This window comes from Rhinolophus hipposideros (assembly GCF_964194185.1).
Source record: "Rhinolophus hipposideros genome assembly, chromosome: 19".
NCBI classification, from domain to species: domain Eukaryota; kingdom Metazoa; phylum Chordata; class Mammalia; order Chiroptera; family Rhinolophidae; genus Rhinolophus; species Rhinolophus hipposideros.
Window position 1 is genome coordinate 50448705 of NC_138065.1, and position 17838 is coordinate 50466542.

Here is a 17838-nt window from a genome sequence, read left to right on the forward strand (position 1 = left end):
TCCCGCCTCTGCTTCCTCTCCCCAATCCCTCTGGTCACCGGGCAGTGATGTAGCCAATCCGGTGGCTGGGAGGGCCCTGGGAGGCGGGGCCGGCCCTGGGAGGCGGGGCCGGCCCTGGGAGGCGGGGCCGGCCCTGGGAGGCGGGGCCGGCCCTGGGAGGCGGGGCCGGCCCTGGGAGGCGGGGCCGGCCCTGGGAGGCGGGGCCGGCCCTGGGAGGCGGGGCCGGCCCTGGGAGGCGGGGCCGGCCCTGGGATACGGGGCCGGCCCCAGGCTGCGGCGGGGCCGTGGGCAGCGGTGGGGAAGGCGGACACCGCCGCCCGCAGCCTCCCGGAGCTCGGCGCAGCGGGGACAGCGGATCCCCGGCGGCTCGGGGGGCCAGCGCGGCTGCGGGGTGGCGGCGGGGGGCGGGAGCTCCAACGGAAGCATGTTCGCAGGCTGCCCCCGTCTCTGGGTCCTGGTGGTCCTGGGTGGCAGCTGGGCAGGCGCGGGGAGCCTGGGCGCCCACGCCGCGCCGCTGAGGCAGTTCTACGTGGTGGCTCAAGGGGTCCTCTGGGACTACCGCCCTGAGCCCGCCAGCCACAGGTAAGGCAGGTGTGGGGTCCCGGGGGCTTCTTCGGGGAGCGCGGGTGTGCCCGTTAGAGAGCAGTCCCTTCGCAATTCCATGGGGTTTTTGTTTTTTTCCTTTTTTTTTCTTTTTCTTTTCTTTTTTTTTTTTTTTGGTTTGTGTGTGTGTGTTTGACAGCAGGTAAGGAAACAGACTCCATGGAAGGGGATAAGGAGTGAAATAAACTTGGTAGGTGCTAATGTTGCCTCCAATGATGGTGGGCCGTTCTGAGGATGCAGAAAAGACTCGGTGTGACTGCGGCTTTCAAGAATTTGTTGTTAACACCGTCTTGCTAGTGTGAGTCGTTGTTGGTTTAACACATCGATTGATTCAACAGCACCAGGCGCCCACACCCCCCATTGGCCCTTCTGCAAACTCCTGTGCCAGATTTTTAGTCGTCCAGCCTTTGGATGGAACTTCTGGTTCCATATCATTTATTCCACTTTGCACAGAGCTTCACCTTCTAAAACTAAAGATGTACACCGCACACTTTATTATAAGCAGGTTATTCAGTAACAGTTGCCACAATTTTGATGTTTTCTTATATGTAAATGACTTTCAAGACGTCATCAGTCTATAAAAATGCAACCTTTTTGTTCTTTCATCTTTTCCTGTTTCGTGTGACTCTTCATTTCTGTCCCGTACTTAACCACTTCCTGGGATACGGTCTACCCTGGCTATCTGGGTGGGGTCGCTATTGAAAGGCGTCTGTGAATAAGAGGAGGTTTGAATACTAGAACTCTATCTTGGAGTAGCAAACTATTTTTCCTAATTGAAAGGCTAAAAATAAAACTTCCCAGAAATGAGACAAATTATAGGATCTACTCAATATTTCCAGTTGGTTATATTTTGACTTGTTTTAATAGTAAGCTGCTTAGTTTTTAGCTGCTTAATAGTAAGCTGCTCAATTTTTAAAAACTTAGCATTACACTTTAAAGGGTTGTGAAAGATGCGTTCCTCTTTTACAATTACAAACCGATCTACCAAGAAATATCGTAAGAGCCTTTTAGCATATAACATTAACCCTTTTAAAGTTTTCTTTGTAACTGGGTTATTTTGGAGGGCATTTGCGTACTCTCTTGGTATTGTAATAATAAAAAGTCCTTCTTTTAAAAGAATCATTTTAAATATTGCATTTCAAGGTGATAATCTAGGGTCCCTTAGGGAACTGCCATGAACTAAAACCCCAAGGAAAATAACAGTCCTTCCAACACTAATCTTTCATGCTCCTGGGTAGAACTAATTTGGTTGCTGGCTTTCCTGTGGCCTGCTGTGTTTATGCTTGGAAGTTTGGTCTTTCTTCCATAGTTAACACGGAAAAAAAACATGCAGGAAACTGGAGGCAGAATCACCCAGGTCAAAAGCCTAATTCAAATGGTGAGTCTACAGGGAGCCACGATGGGTCAGCCCATCCTCTCACTTTGTGGCTGAATTTCCAGAATTCTGGGAAGAGCCATTCCTCTGGTGTCAATTATTGAGTCAAAACCACAGAATGAGACCCCAGACAACTCGCAATATTTTTGAGCCTCAAATGATATCATTTCTCTCTAGTACTTTCATGTGAAAAGTCTAACCTGCTTAAATGAAGAACTGGTTCAAAATTGTCTGGCATCCAGAGCTGAAGGATACTCACTATAGGAAACTAACACAGACGATTCCATCCTTTGGCGAAATGTGTTTTTTAGCACGAAGATCTTTCATCTTATTTCATCTAACATTATCAAGACAGTGCCTTTTAGAAGTCAAATGTTTCTATTATTCTTGCTCCAGGTCTAAAGTAAGGATTTTGACAATTTCCCTAAGGAAATCACTTACACGCATGTAGTAACAGATATTGGGGGGAAAAAAAATTCCATCTAGGGCTCTAGCATTATATGACTTTTACCACAAATAAATCATCTTTAAGAAATCCTCACAAATGGAAAATTCATCATGCACATTATTTGAATTCATATCATTTTTAACTTTCTGTTCAGATTATTTTCTAATAGTAATTCTACTGTTCAAAATCAAAATAGATACACCTCAGTATGTACACACAATATATGCAGTGAAATATGTTAGGAAAACACCCTCTATTAAAATTACTCCACGCAAAAGACTAATTTTTCTTAGTAAAGCTTTTACATCATCATCTGTAGTGCTGTATTTAAAGATTTGAAGTGGGGGAAGAAGAGTAATTTTCAATTTTACTAAAAATAAAATAAAATAAAAATGGAATCCCACATTAGGGACTAAATCGACACCTAAAATCCTAGGCTGCTTGGGCTCTAAGAACTCTAAGAGGTCCTTTCATTCATTTTCAAATTCTGTGTTTTCCTTTTCTACTTTCCCCCACAGCCAAGCCCCAAGATGGCTACTGTGGTCCCTGAAAATAAGACCTAACCAGAAAAGAAGCCCTAGCATGACTTTTCAGGATGACATCGCCTGAACATAAGCCCTAATGTGTCTTTTGGAGCAAAAATTAATATAAGACCTGGTCTTATTTTCGGGGAAACACGGTACCAAGTGGTCGCCTAGTTTCTCCTTGAATGCCTCCCGTGACTGAGAACTCACTACTTCTAATAGCCAGTCATTCCAAAAAGACTTACTCTTGCTTTCTTTCATTCTGCCCTCAACTATCAACACAGCTCCTGAATCCCATATTTAAAATGTTACGACAAATACATTGTTACAGATTTTTCTGCTTTCTGGGAAAACCTGAAGGCTAAAAACCAACTCTTATTACACTTTTAAAATATGACTCTCTAACATGTATTGAATATTTACGATGTGCCAGCAATATGCCCTGTGCAGATATTAACTTATTTAATACGTTATTTAGTAACGATTCTGTCAGGGAGATTTTACGATGATTCCCATCTCACAACTGTAGCACCTTAGGCACAAAGGGATTTAGTATACCTCTCAAGGTTATACAGTTACTAATACGTGATTTAAATTCAGACGGTGAATCCCCACCGTGTTCTCCTGGCCACTGTGCTGCACAGAAGTCTGGGTGAGTGGGGCTGGTGTCCTGCTCTGTCATGCTCTGGTCACAGCTGGGCCGCTCTCTGGCTGAGGAAGTTTAACAGTCAGTCTGGTCAACTGGTTCAGACATTTGTAAGAAATGCCCCCAATTCTCTTCCCTTTTACCTTCGTCTTTGGGTTTAAGACAGGGAGAGGGTTTAAGTCCTGTCTTTGGAGATACAGAAGCAACAAGACTGGAAATTATCTCATTCTCCATCTCTGAATTCTTCACCACGAATACAATGGTTTCACCTTTTTGAATTTTGGCTCTGCCATCTATCAGCAGTTTCCTTGGACAAGTTACTTAAACTTCCTGAGACTTAGTTTTCCTTGTTTGTTTTCCTTGTTTGTTTGTCCCTAATAAGAATACCAGGGCTTTCCTTGTTTGTTTGTCCCTAATAAGAATACCAGGGCTTTTCCTCCATTAGCCATCGCCAGCCTGTTGACTGGAAATAGGATCCCCCAGCCAGCAGATCTTTACAATACCCCCAGCAGTTACCACTGTATTTGATGGATCCATTAAAAACAGCCCACATACTGATTCAGAAAGGATTTGGTCATATTTTCAATCAGTTAGAATCTAAACCTAACGTTTATGATCTTGGGTTCTTTTTTAGAAAATTGATTCTGAGTAACAGGATTAGTTTGGGAAGACTTAACCTGTAATAGAATGATTATCACAGCAGAATATTCTTCAAGAGAACAATTATTTTATTAACTTCATTTATCATTCATATTCATAAAACTGTGGGTTTCTGAAATACAATTAAAAATACTGTTACTGCTAATGCAACTCTGAGGACACGAAAGATCTTTTTTTTTTGTAATCTGAGAAGTAGATGTCATATACGCCTTTAAAAATTAATTTTTGTATTTTATTTCCAGTTTGAATCCTTTTGCAACTTCCTTTAAGAAAATTGTCTACAGAGAATATGAAACACATTTTAAGAAGGAAAAACCACGGTCTAGAAATTCAGGTAAGCCTGAAATATATTTTTTAATTTAAAGATAAATCTCTACAGATAATTTGGTATTTATATCTAAAATATCCATTTAGTGACATTTTATAGAAATGTGTGCTTTTGTTGTTTTTAACCAGTGCAAGCTATGTAATTTGTTGGGGCTCTGTGCAAAATGAAAATGTGGGGGGCCCGTATTCATAGTATTGAGAATTTCAGAACAATGACAGCAAAAGATTAAGCCAAGCAGGGGGCCCAGTGCAATTGCACAGGTCACAGGTCGTATGCCCATGAAGCCAGCTGTTTTTAACCTGATCAAAGAGCTAAAAAAAACCACAAAAAACCCCACTGTTAAGTGTTTGCATTTTTAGTCATTCATCTAATAAACTACTGTCAAGCACGTGCTATGTGCTGGGCGTTGAACTAGGTTCTGTGGACGCCATAAGAGACAAAACAGGCTCCTATCTTGCCTTGTTGGAGCTTATGGTCTAGTTTGGTGAGTGCAAATGAGCCTCCACAAATGGTCTTACGCTTCCATCTGGCCCTCTACACTCATTCAAAGGAGCAGCATATGGCTGGTTCTTTTGGATTTATCTTCCCCATCCTTTCTCCTGTTTTATTCAGTGTGAGGTACGCAATAGCTATCATTTTTGTGAAAGAAAATCTCTTCTTTTTTTCTCATCTCTTCTTTATTCAAGGAAAGTAGGTTGAATGGGTTTGGGGATCTTAAACACGGTACCATATTCCACGGGAATGATAGAGGCCATTAAGAAAAAAGTCCCTCCAGTTGCGTCCCCTAGTTAATAATTCACTCATCCCTCCCCCAAAACCAGGTAAAGACCAGTCATCTGTGCTGGACTCATCCTTCCACCTTGCTGCTTATTCTGTCCTGCCTCCTCTGATCTCCCTGTGTCTTCAGTTTTACCCCTACTGAAGCCTTCCCTCCAATCAAAAATCAACAATAAAACCAAACAACTGTGTTTCGGTTAACCTCTATCTAGAAAAAATGTCCCCTTGCCTCTGCCTGCCTTTCCTGTTTCTCTTTCCTTCACTACCAATTTCCCATGTGAATGGTCCATTTCATTCTCTGTCTTACCATTTCCTCTCCTTACATTCCCTCCCTAATCTGCTCTAGTATGAGTCCCCTAAAATTACCCCAAAAGAGGGCACCCATGACTGTCTAGCTGCCAGAGCCAGTGGTTTCTTCCCAGGTCTTTGCCGACCTGACATTACTGGGACATTAAATGCTCCCCCTTCGTGAAACTCTCTCTTAACCTGCTTTCCCTAGTGTCACTTCCCCTGGTAAATAGAAGTGGAATGGAAGTGAACAGAGATAAGGAAATGGAAGCAGGATGAACTAATAAATAACTCCTTCCTGTAACTTGGCTCCACACCGGAGGAGACAGGGTACTTCTGGAAGGAAACAGAGGTTTAAGGATATTTTGGAATTTTTTAAAAAAAAGAAGATAGTGACTTAAAATATCCAAGTGCCCAAGGAAGAATGTAATAGAAAAGGAGAGGGTAAAGACATCTGAGAGAGAATCATCGATAGAGCCAGAGTCAGAGGAAACAGGAAGGGATGGGATTCGAAGCTTGAGCTGGGTCAGCCTGAGGAAAAAGAGACAGGACCCTCCCTGGGGACCAGGTAAAGGGCTGAGGCAGTAAGGTCACTAATAAAATTCAGTTTGTCGTTGTGGGCAGGGAGTTAAAGGATCTCCTGTCCTCTGTCACAGGTTCTTCCTTTTCACCAAGTTTAGTGTAATAGATACCTAAGAACCATCAAATTAAAGGCATTTGTAGGTGCGTGAAGGTAAAATGAGCCGGGAAGCATATTTTGCCAAGTACACTGAATTTGAATGTCTGTGTTGTGTAAGCCGTTGTGCAGGGTACCCGCCCAGAGGGACAGGACCCTTCGGTAAGCAATAAGGAGGCATGGCTAGTTTGGGGGAGGAGAGAGCTGGCATCCAAATCCTTTCAGATGAGAAACTTTGGTAGTGATTTCTGATTCAGCCTCATTCTTTAGAAGGAAACCCTGACAGTTGATTTATGGGTAAGCCCTGTGCCCTTAAAACATTACGAGATTGTGCAGGTCAACAGATTTGATTTATATGAGCTCTTCAGCATTTTACATCTATCTGTATGCAGCTTCTTCCCAAACTCCCAAAGACGCTTAATGAGGAGCCCCTGAAGGGCAGGAGTGGTAACTTTCTCCTGTTCGTATCCAAAGAGCAGATGAGACAAGGCGGCCAGGCCAGTGGACAGAAGAAGCCTCAGACGCTGGATGGGAACACTGTCGCTGCCGTGGAAACACCCCATTGCCCAGCCTAGCTCTGTGTCACGGGGCCCGTCCCCACTTCCCTGCTCCACTCCTCTGCTGTGGATGATTGTACCTGAGCCCAAACAGGCCACCTGCCCACCTGTTTTTGCCGCAGGAGGCCAGGCCTCACTGTCACTGCGGCAGGGCTTGGCCGGTGAAGCTGGTGGCCGTGTGGACAGGTGGACGGGCTGCGCTCATTTCCAATTCTGTCTTGGGCTTTCAAAAGGCGAGTTTTGAGTCTCAGCATCTTTTCAAGGAAAATAATGAAATGTTTGTCCCTGAAAGAGTTTTTAAAAAGCTGCAGCCATGGGTCGCCCTGTGCTCTGTAACACATTATTCCCCTCAGCACAGGGACTGGGTCAGCTGATCCCTGCAGTCCTTGCCAACTCCAAACCCCTATGAAATGGGGCACACGCAGTGTGCTACCCTCCTGGGAACCCGGCGTAGGCTACTCCTTCCCCCAGTTTGGCCCTGGGCCCTGGGGACAGAGTAGGAAAGGTCTTAGGATCCTTGGCTGATGGAGGAGCTGAACAGCAGCTCAAAGAACATTCTTCATGTATGAAGGTATTTGATTTGTATTTATGAAAACATTCCTTTGTTTTGCCTTAATTCTGAAGAGCAGAAAGAGTGGCTAACTAATACCCCCAAATATTCACTGCAGTAGGAGGTCTTATTAGGGTAGATAACTTGGAAGACTTATTCGGGGCATCTGGCACTTGCAGCCACGTGATGCCAACCAATGAACCAAGCAAGGTAACAGGGCAGCACACCGCAGGGCACACTGTGCCAGCACAGGCAGCAGCCTACTGGGACCGGGGACACCCGGGTAGGTGGGAGTGGCCAGCGGAGCTCCCCTGGGAGCCAGGACTGAGTGTAGCAGCCAGGAAAGAGGGGTCAGCCAACCGATCAGAGGTGGTCAGGAGTCAAAAATGGTGTTGACATTGGGGCTATTCCAGGAAAGTGGGGGTCTGAACCTGCCCTGCAGGAAGTGGCAGAGAAAGCTTTGGTTTAGGAGTCCAGAGCTGAGTCCCAGTCCTAGCCATGCCACCCAATCACTGGCTGACCTTGGACAAGATACCCTCTCTGCTCCCTTCAGAAGCTGTATAAACACAGAGACAGCGTCTGTTTTACTCACCACTGCAGTTTGGACCTCTAGGATATCGTGGGCACCCAGTTACTATGTGTTGAATGAATAAATGCATGACCACAAGGTGCAATATAAAGAGGTGGTGAGAAGCTCAGGATCTAGAATCAGACAGATTTAAGTGTAAACCATGGGTCTGCATCTTCATTAGTATAAAATTGGGTAAGATATACAAATGCTCTGAGGCTCAGTTCTTCATCTGTAAAATGAGGATCATAATATCTACCTTAAAGATTTGTTGGAGGGATTAATATGAGAACCTACAGAGCTCAAATATATTAAGAGGGACAATAAGTAGAAGGCCTACGATTATAATTATCATCACTACTACTGCCAAGGAATGACTGCTGAACTGCCGTCTGCTCCTGTGATTCTTACAGGGCAGAGCTTAGGTCGTCAGTTCCATCACTTGTCTGACGTAGGGCTTTTGTTGACAGGTCTTCTAGCTGTAAAGGACCTCAGCATCACGCAAGAACATATGCTAACAATGCAGCTTCCCCAACTCCATCTGCAGAGACTTGGGTTCACTGGGGCTGGGGTCCCTGAGCCTAACAGTTGGACCCCAGGTGATTCTGATGCAGAGAACCCAAGGGCTACACTTTGGGAAATTCAAAATATGATTCTTCAAAACTCTGACTCAGATATCAACACTTCCCCGAGCTCCCCAGGGGGACCTGGCCCCCATCTGTTCTGCCCCGGTAGCATTTTGCCCTCAGCTCAGCAGAAGCTCCTCCCGTATGTCTATCTCCAAAGTAGCTGGGGAGCTCCTTGGGGTCAAGACTGTCTGATTTATCCCTGTGGCCCCAGGACCTGGCACAGCGCCTGGCAGGCAGTAGGCGAAATCGTCCTCTTAGTTTCTGCACCCCTCCCCCACTGTCCCCGCTGCGTTCCCCACTGAAGTAACTGATAACGTTATTTATCCAGTTGCTCAGATCAAAAACCTCAGGGTCATCCCTGACTTGTCCCTCTCAGGGCCACATCCAACCTGTCAACAAATCCTGCTGGCTCTACCTTCAACATGTCCAGAATCCAACCCTTCTCACCGTTTGACTGGCCCCATGTGTCGTCTACACCACTCAGTCTCAGGCTTCCACTCTTGTCCCTACACAGCAGCTAGGATGCATTTTTTGTCTTTTGGGTTTTTTTTTTCAGGGTGAACTCTTAAAACATATCAGACCCTGTCTCTCTGTTGCGCAAAGCACCCGTGCTTTTCCATTCCTCTTAGAAGAAACTCCAGGGTCCTTACTGCGGATGGGAGGGCCGTACGTGACCTACCCCCACCCCCGTCTCTTCTCACTCTGCCCAGGCTGTTTTCTTAGTGTCCTTTGGATACCTCAAGCTCCCTCCTGCCTCAGGGACTTTGAACTTGCCTCTGGAACAGAGAATTGGGTGATGTGTTCCCTCACTTCATTCAGGGCCCCGAGGTCTCCCACGTCAGAGAGATAGAAAATCGCCAGTCACCCTCCCTCCCAGCACCCTGGACAATCAAAAGTAAACATCCTTTTCTTGACCAAAGATGGTGGATAGTTTCTAAAGAATGACAGTGGGTCAGCATGGGTGATCAGAACAATTTCTTACTCATTTGATATGCTTTGGGCCCAAGCCAAGTGTTTCTACCTTTCTGTCCTTATCTAACTGCGTGTAATGCAGAGTTAATGAGCTGGCAAACCTTCTAGATTGAAAATGAGCACGTGGACCTCAGCTCTTGGAGGAACGACAGCACTTGCTCCCGTGGTTTTCCGCACAGTGTTTTTTGTTTGTTTTGTTTGTTTTGCTTTGCAGCTCTGTTTTTGTTGATCCTGATGTATTTTAAATCTTTGCTTCCATAGGACTGCTTGGGCCTACTTTATATGCTGAAGTTGGAGACATCATGAAAGTTCACTTTAAAAATAAGGCAGACAAGCCCATAAGCATCCACCCTCAAGGAATTCAGTACAGTAAATTCTCAGAAGGTAAGAGGACCTTCATATCCCTCCGACAAGTAATGTACAACTCCTTAACACCAGTGGCAAACATTACAAACCATATTATTAACCACATGTCAGAGAACTCTCCTGTCCTACAACTAATCGTTATAAAAATCGTTGCCTTTATAAGTTTCAGAGAAGAAATGAAAAAGTTCTGGAATCATCTAGACCTCAGTTTTTTACTAGGTTCTTGTTCTTGAATAGCTGGATGAAATAAAAATTTACCCAAGACATTTTGAAAACAATTGGGAAATTAGAATAGGGGCTGGGTATGGATTACATTATAAAACTGTTAATTTCATTAGGTATTATAATGGTATTGTAACTATAAAGGGGGACGTCTCTATTCTTTTTTGGGGGGAGATGTCTTAGAAGATGCAGACTAAAATATTTAGGGGTGAAGTATTATGGTATCAGCAACTTATTTTCAAATAGTTCAACAAAATGTTATATATTTAAATATAGAAAAAAAGCAAATGTGAAAAAATGTTAACTGGTGAATCTAAGTAAAGAGTTTATAGGTGTTTATTGTATGATACTTCAACTTTTCAATAGATGTAAATGTTTTAAAATGAAAAGTTGGGAATAAAAAAAAATAGTTGGGTGGGCAGGTTACCTCATCTCTCTGAATTCCAATACGTTCATCTGTAAAACGAGAATAGTCATACATACACTGTAAGATGGTTTAAGGCAGGTTCTGCAAACTTTTCTGTGAAGAACCAGAAAGTATATTATTTTTGGTTTTGTGGGCCATGGGATCTCTATTGCAACTACTCAACTCTACCTTTGAGTACAAAAGCAGCCAAAGGCAATATATATGTAAATGAATGAGCATGGCTGCATCCCAATAACACTTTATGTACAAAGAAAAGGGAGATGGCTGGATTTGGACCTCCAGCCATCATTTGAAATAGTGACGTAGGATGAGCCTGACACTGGGCTAGCCTGGCTCATAGATGACACTTAATAAGTAGTATTACAATTTTGGACATAGTGAAGTGGTTAAGAACATAAGCTTTGAAGACAGACTTAGGTTCAAGTTCCAGCCGTGTCATTGCTGGTTCTACGACCCTAGCATCCCTGAGCCTCAGTTTTCTCGTCCGTAAGGTGGGAATCGTTATCCCTAGTCCATAAGGTGGCTTTGAAATGAAATGAGATCATGTAGGCAGTAGAGTAAGCATTGCTCCTGGAACCTGGTAAGCCCCCAATGAATGATGACAACAATGATGATGCCAGTGAGACCATGAAGATGACGGGGATAAAAGTGACACATTAGCCACAGGACAGTAAGCGCCTTCGTTGATATTGTTCTGACAATTTCCATTGTGCTGATGTTGAGATCACAATCGGCAGCGTAGAGTTCTGGGAGGAACTGATATAGGAAAATTGTATCCATATTGTGATGGATGTTGGTATAATAACATTTAAAAATAACTTTAGACCTTTCACGACTCCCAAATCTTCTTTCTACCATATGTTCCAGCCATCACACCTTGGAAGAGAGTAACTGAGCAGAAGAGTGGTTCACAGAGTAGTTTCTGGAACTAGACTGCCTGGTGCAAACCCTGCCTCAGACTCTTACTAACTGTGACTGCTTAACCTCTCAATGCTTCACCTTTCTCATCTGTAAAATGGGACTAACAATCATACCTACCTCATACAGGTTTGCAGTCATGAAAACTTAGAACAAAGCCTAGCATATAATAAGCACTTGGTAAAGGTGATTCTTCAATCAAAATGTGTTCAAATTATAATGTTACATATCAATTATATCTCAATTAAAATGTTTAAAAACATTTTCAGATAATGTAATATTTGACGATTTATGGATTGGAACGTGACTTTTACATTTACTGTTTCCTGTGTAAATTACTGTGACACTCATTCCGACTGAGACATACATGACTGATAATAGGACAGTGACCTGCCTCCTGCTGGAGCGTTTGTATTAGTACTTAACCTTTGCCTTGAGGGAAAACAATGGAGCATTAACTAAAATTTCAGGCATCTTAAAGAGCCAATTTGCCGAACTCTGGGTGAGGTAGCATGCACAGGAGTCTTTCCCATGTTCCTAAAATCATATGGTGACACAGAACGAGCACTTAACCCACGTAGGAGCCTTCCGGGTGACTGTCAGGAGTTCTGCCCGCAGTGCCAGAGACTCAACATGGCCCATGCAGGTTCCACTTCCACTGTGGGAGGAGGTAAGTGGTGTGGACTTTGTATCTCACGCTGAGCTGTTTACACAGGAAGTGAACCTTGCAACATGAGTCCCCTTCCTTTACTGTTTATTTGTCCCCACACTCCCCCACAGCCAGCCATCATTTATGACCAATTGTTTAAAATGCTCCCGCCACTTCCATTGGTCACCTGATGATTGCCCCAGCTCCACGAATCTGAGAAAGGTAAATACAGATTGGTGGGGAAAGTCAAATTCTGTCTTGGAAATGAGGCGCAAATCTGGTAAATACAGAAAGAGTATCCCTTATGGCAAAAGACAAGCCTTCTGTTCATTTTATTGTGCCCTATGCATTAAAACACATCATCTCCTTCAGGTCTGACGTAGCCTCATGCACAGTCTCCTCCGGGGGTTTGAATTATTTTTTCAGCAGTGGAGATCAACGAACTACATGCTGAGCCAGCTACCATGAGAATCTAGATTTCTTTACCTCAGAGGTAGATATTTGAGAGATGGATGGTGGGAGATGATAGAACAGGCTGGAGAGAGGACTCAATCCCTGCCCATGAGGCCGCCCCATCTAACCAGTGAATGATCCAACCTAGACAGCAATCTGGGAGTTAACCCTTGAGCCCCGCCATGGATTTGGGGATCTTCTCTCACCCGCTAGAAGGAAAAGATAGCCATGGAAAGAATGCTGGCTTTAGAGACAGAATGTCCTGGATTTGAACCTTATGGACACTTTGGCAATTTCCTCTACCACTAACACGCAGTTGTGTATCTGTAACATAGGGACCGCAATTCTTCCCATCCAAGGCTACTGCAAGGATTAATCATAATATATGTTAGTTGGCACACAATAATGAGAGGTGGTGTTGCTGTATTATTTCATGGCTATTTAGTGAAGGCGCTAAATTTTATTTCTTAGACGCTTAGATTGAATGAAAGCCTAGACCTTGGATAGCGCTCAACATTTTATTTCTACTCGAATGAAATAAAACTTTCCCGTAGAATTTAGATGCCCATAGAATTTAGAATTTAGAATGAAGTAAACTTGCACAGAAAACCTCAGTTATCCATAGCACATAAGGAACGAGTGAGTCATTTTGAATAATTACATTTTTCAGATAGTTTGAGGTTTACTTCTTTAACTGTCTAAGACATTTTCTTTTAATCACTCTGGGCATATTTTTTTTCTAAACGTTATACTTCCCAGACCTTTTTAAAACAGAGGATGAGAAGCAAAATCCTAATTCCTTTCTAAACCATTCTGTGAGATTTTACAGATATCCACAAATGTGAAAACTGTATACAGTCGAAGAGTAAACAGACTCTAAATGAAAACCTATGTGCTGTCCATGGTATTATTTACAGGGAAAGACACTGAGCTTTCATTCGTGGGTTTTGCACATAATTCTCTAACTGACGTTACCCATGAGGGTGGTTGTTTTTTGAAGTTTTGGCTATGCTATGGTTAGGAGATGGGTGGAAGTCTGGCCAGGAAAGGCGTTACTGTACTCAGCATGGAAGTCTCACGCTGGCCTTTCCTCCATAAATTGGCAGCATCTGACACAAACACCAAGTTGTAGGTTGGTGTTTCCCAGCTGCCCCCAGAGGCACCCCTCCGCAGGTGTGCCTGAAAGAAACATTAGTGGTCCAGAGGGCAGCGATGAGTGACCCTTTTGACAGGACGGACAAACGGTGATTTGTAAAACTGTTACAAGAACATTTCCTTCACAAATGAATTTCATAGGAGGATGTTTAAGCTGCAACCACAACTGTACCTAATCATTTTAAAACTCGTGATCACTAAAAGTTTTGATTTGAAGCTCAAATTTCAGAAACACGCACTGACTGACCGTAATGCTGAACCTTCAAGCAAATTTTGTCGTCCATTAAGATCTTTGAAGTTCTTTGTACAGTTACCTTCAAACATTTGTTTCAGAGTGAATCTTAATATTGTCCTTTGGTTTGATTTCTATTCTCCTATTTTAAGTGTGTGAGTTGTGTTATAAGTACTAGACCACAAAATGAGTTCTAGAATGCTCAGCAGTCTGCTGGTAAGCCAACTGTCCGAATATAAAATTAAGAAGTGAAGCTTCCACCAGAGATTGTTCTTGGCATCTAAGTATTGCCAAATTCTCTATATGAAAACTTAGTCTCCTACGTTTTCCCCACAAGCATTCCAATGTTTGACATAATGTAGGCAATTGCATTTTCCACTTTCCATCTGAATATTTTGGCCTTACATAGAAAGTTCTTTGAGTATATGATCCATACCTGGAACAAACTATGATGGCTCATATAATAATTCTCATTCATCTCAAAAATGCAGACTCCCCTTCAAAAAGGGACTTGCATGCCCCAGGTAATGGCACCGGGTGCTTGATAAAACATCAACGTTCTAATTTGTCTATCACCTAAGTCATGGTGTCTTAAAGAATGTTCTCAATCTTTAAATGTGCACTGAAGCATTCCCTGAGTTTTTTAAATGGAGAGGAAAAGAGATGTTCAAAAAAAGAAGTAACAAGGGAGGATTTCACAAAGGAACACCCAAATGGTTGACCGAAGTGGCTCTTTATGGAATTTCACTTTCCCAAAGCTGGTAAGCAAGATTTTACATGTGAAACAAAGAAAGAAAGAAAGAAATCCACTGACAGCCTTTTGGCAAATAATTCGTGCATCAAGACAAGAGTAAACAAATTACAAAGCTGACTATGGACTGGGCAGGAAGTGAAGGGAACTAAAGAAATACAAAATGAAGGGCGACCTTCATGTAAAGAACTGACCAAACAAGGGCTTTTTGTGCTCCAGCCCAGTCGTCTTTCCCATCCGTTTCTCCTCTTTTTAGTTAAGAGTGTTAACTGATTATGATTCCAAAGTCAAAGTTAGATTTACCATAACTGCATTTCATAAGTGCTTCCCCTAAATATTAGCTGTTTATAGCTCATGCCTCATATTACATAGGTTGCAAAATCAAAGATACAGCATGCCTATTTTATTCTAAAGGTAAAATAAAATACTTTGAAGTGAAAAGAAAAAAAAGCATTGATAAAATTATCCCCAAACTATCTTATTAGTAATCTTCACTCGGTATAATTACAGGATGTAGCCCCTTGTACAAATCTATATGGTTTACTATTTGTTTCGAGACACCCATAATTCACCTTTTGTAGATTGATGAAAATCATTCATTCAATCATTTGGAATTTATCTTATATGTAACACACAAATGTGAAATTCTCAGGAATGTACTTTGGTCAACTAGGTGGACATTTAAAAACCACTATGCGTTCCAATAAGCCTGGATATGAAACCTTGGCCATTTAAAAAGAAGTGTGATATCATCAGGAAATCATTCACACTGCTCTATCTAGCACGTGTTATAGCCTGCTAGGTGATTCTTAGATATTTATATTGGTTGGTTCTCCTTACAGATGGATAATGTGTCTAATCGTGGCGTCCCCACTGAAGTGGCCCTAGAAGAAATCTAGAGGTGAAATCCATCACAATTAGGGCACCAGCAGGTACCCTACTGTGAACTGGGCTGTGAGCCCCCCAGGGTCTCAGGCAGCCTTCTCTACATTTGTGCCCTGGAACCTAGCACAGAGCCTGGAACCTAGATGATGGTGATGATGATGGTGGTGGTGGTGACTGAACCAAACTGAGGAACTAGGGGCTGGATTAGAAAGTAGACACTACATGGTATTTTCCCCTTGCTCTGAAATTTATTAATTTCACTGGTGATTGTGAGCCATCACTTAATCTTATTACCAGTTTTTACCACCTTTACAATAGAGCACCACCTCAATCTCTCTCACATGTGTTCAGAGAACTCAAGAACACTTTTAGATACATCTTTTTTTTTTTTTTAAGATTTTATTGGGGAAGGGGAACGGGACTTTATTGGGGAACAGTGTGTACTTCCAGGACTTTTTTTTTTTTCCAAATCAAGTTGCTGTCCTTTCAGTCTTAGTTGTGGAGGGCGCAGCTCAGCTCCAGGTCCAGTTGCCGTTGCTAGTTGCAGGGGGCACAGCCCACCATCCCTTGCGGGACTCGAACCGGCAACCTTGTGGTTGAGAGGACACGCTCCAACCAACTGAGCCATCTGGGAGCTCAGTGGCAGCTCAGCTCAAGGTGCTGTGTTCAATCTTAGTTGGAGGGGGCGGAGCCCACCATCCCTTGCCGGACTCGAATTGTTGAACCAGTAACCTTGTGGTTGAGAGCCCACTGGCCCATGTGGGAATCAAACCGGCAGCCTTCGGAGTTAGGAGCACAGAGCTCCAACCGCCTCAGGCCTGCCCTAGATACATCTTATCAGAAGTAAGATATAAGGAAAGAGGCTGTATGAATTGTAAAATGGCTGCGAAAGGAAATAACAGGTTGCCACAAGTACTGGTTAGGTGCCAGACATTTTGCGTATATTTCCTGGTCCTCATAACCCATCAAAAATGATTATTATTGCTAGAAAAGGGGTTATGGTAAGTTATGAATGAGAAAAACTGAGGCAAAGAGGGGGTTAAGAAACTTCCCCAAGTTCACACACTTAGCATGTGATACAACCAAGAAATGTCAGTTCTGACCCCAAAACTCACATGCTTTCTCTTACAGTGTAACAGGAGAAAGTATCATTAATCACACAATCTCACAAATATTTAATTAACACTGCGATGAATCCTGTACGTATAGGTATACGTACATATCGTACCTACATATCGTATAGATGATATGCATACATACACATCCCTATCTTGGGTTATACGTATAATCAGAGATCAGGGAATGAGTAAGCTGACATTTAAGCTGATACCTGAAGGATGGGCACACACTTACCCAAAGAAACAGAGGAAGAACTTCAAAGTGCTCTCTCACCCTACCAAGAATATTACATCTTGTCCTTTTGAGCGTTTGGGAAGGCAATGGAAGGAATGCTGTTTTCTATGCTAGGGATCCCCTGTGCTGTTGTAACAGTTGGAACAGTGTAAGCGTCATGTTCAGAAACATCATTTTTTAACTTTTCAAGGCCACAAAGTATGAAGCATTGACTACGGGCCGGCTTGCTCAATTTGAGACAGACCTGGCCGGCAATTTGCTTCCCAAGTTCCAATCAACAGACAAGGCCCGGCCCGAGGACAGCTCTCCGTATCACTCCTGTCTGCGCTGTTTGGCAACTTTATAGAGCGAATCCTTCCTGTTTTGTAGCAGAGGGCTCTTCTTCATAAACGCTTTTTTCTTTTTTCCTTAGATTGGAACAGTATTACTCACAGGAAGTTACTGAGGCTTTTAACATTTTTCAGCTCCTGATCATTTTAACACTCAAATCCTTTTTTATCAACAGAGTGAAAGTTCGGCCTATGGTAAACATTGGTGATCAATATCAAACTATCTTTTGGGGAAAAGATACAACAGAATCCCATGTTAAGCCTTTTACTAGCACAAGGGTCACAAACTCAGATACCTACAGTATCCAGGAGGGCAATTCAAGAAGAGTAAGTCCATAGGGACTGGTGATCAGAGAGCCAGTGTCCTATCTGAAGGGGGTGTGAGGACTCAGGTCCAGCCAAATTCTATGCAAGAGTTTGGTCCAGTGTCACCAGATCTCCAGGGTGTGTTTGTTTTTTAAGAGGAACCAGCAATCCAGACTCTTATATGCTATTTC

The 17838-nt window shown here is 43.2% G+C and overlaps 1 protein-coding gene across 2 annotated transcripts in view; it reads left to right on the forward strand.

Moving 5' to 3' along the window:
• Positions 1-286: 286 nt before the first annotated feature.
• F5 (coagulation factor V) overlaps positions 287-17838 on the forward strand; it is a 57470-nt gene continuing 39918 nt past the window's right edge. For both annotated transcript variants that reach the window (XR_013991678.1, XM_081025075.1), the window contains exons 1-3: positions 287-582; positions 4499-4590; positions 9863-9985. Coding sequence is in view for 1 of the 2 variants with exons in the window: in XM_081025075.1 (XP_080881201.1) it covers positions 425-582; positions 4499-4590; positions 9863-9985 (373 nt within the window). In the remaining variant the exon portion in view is untranslated. The remainder of the gene's footprint in view (positions 583-4498; positions 4591-9862; positions 9986-17838) is intronic.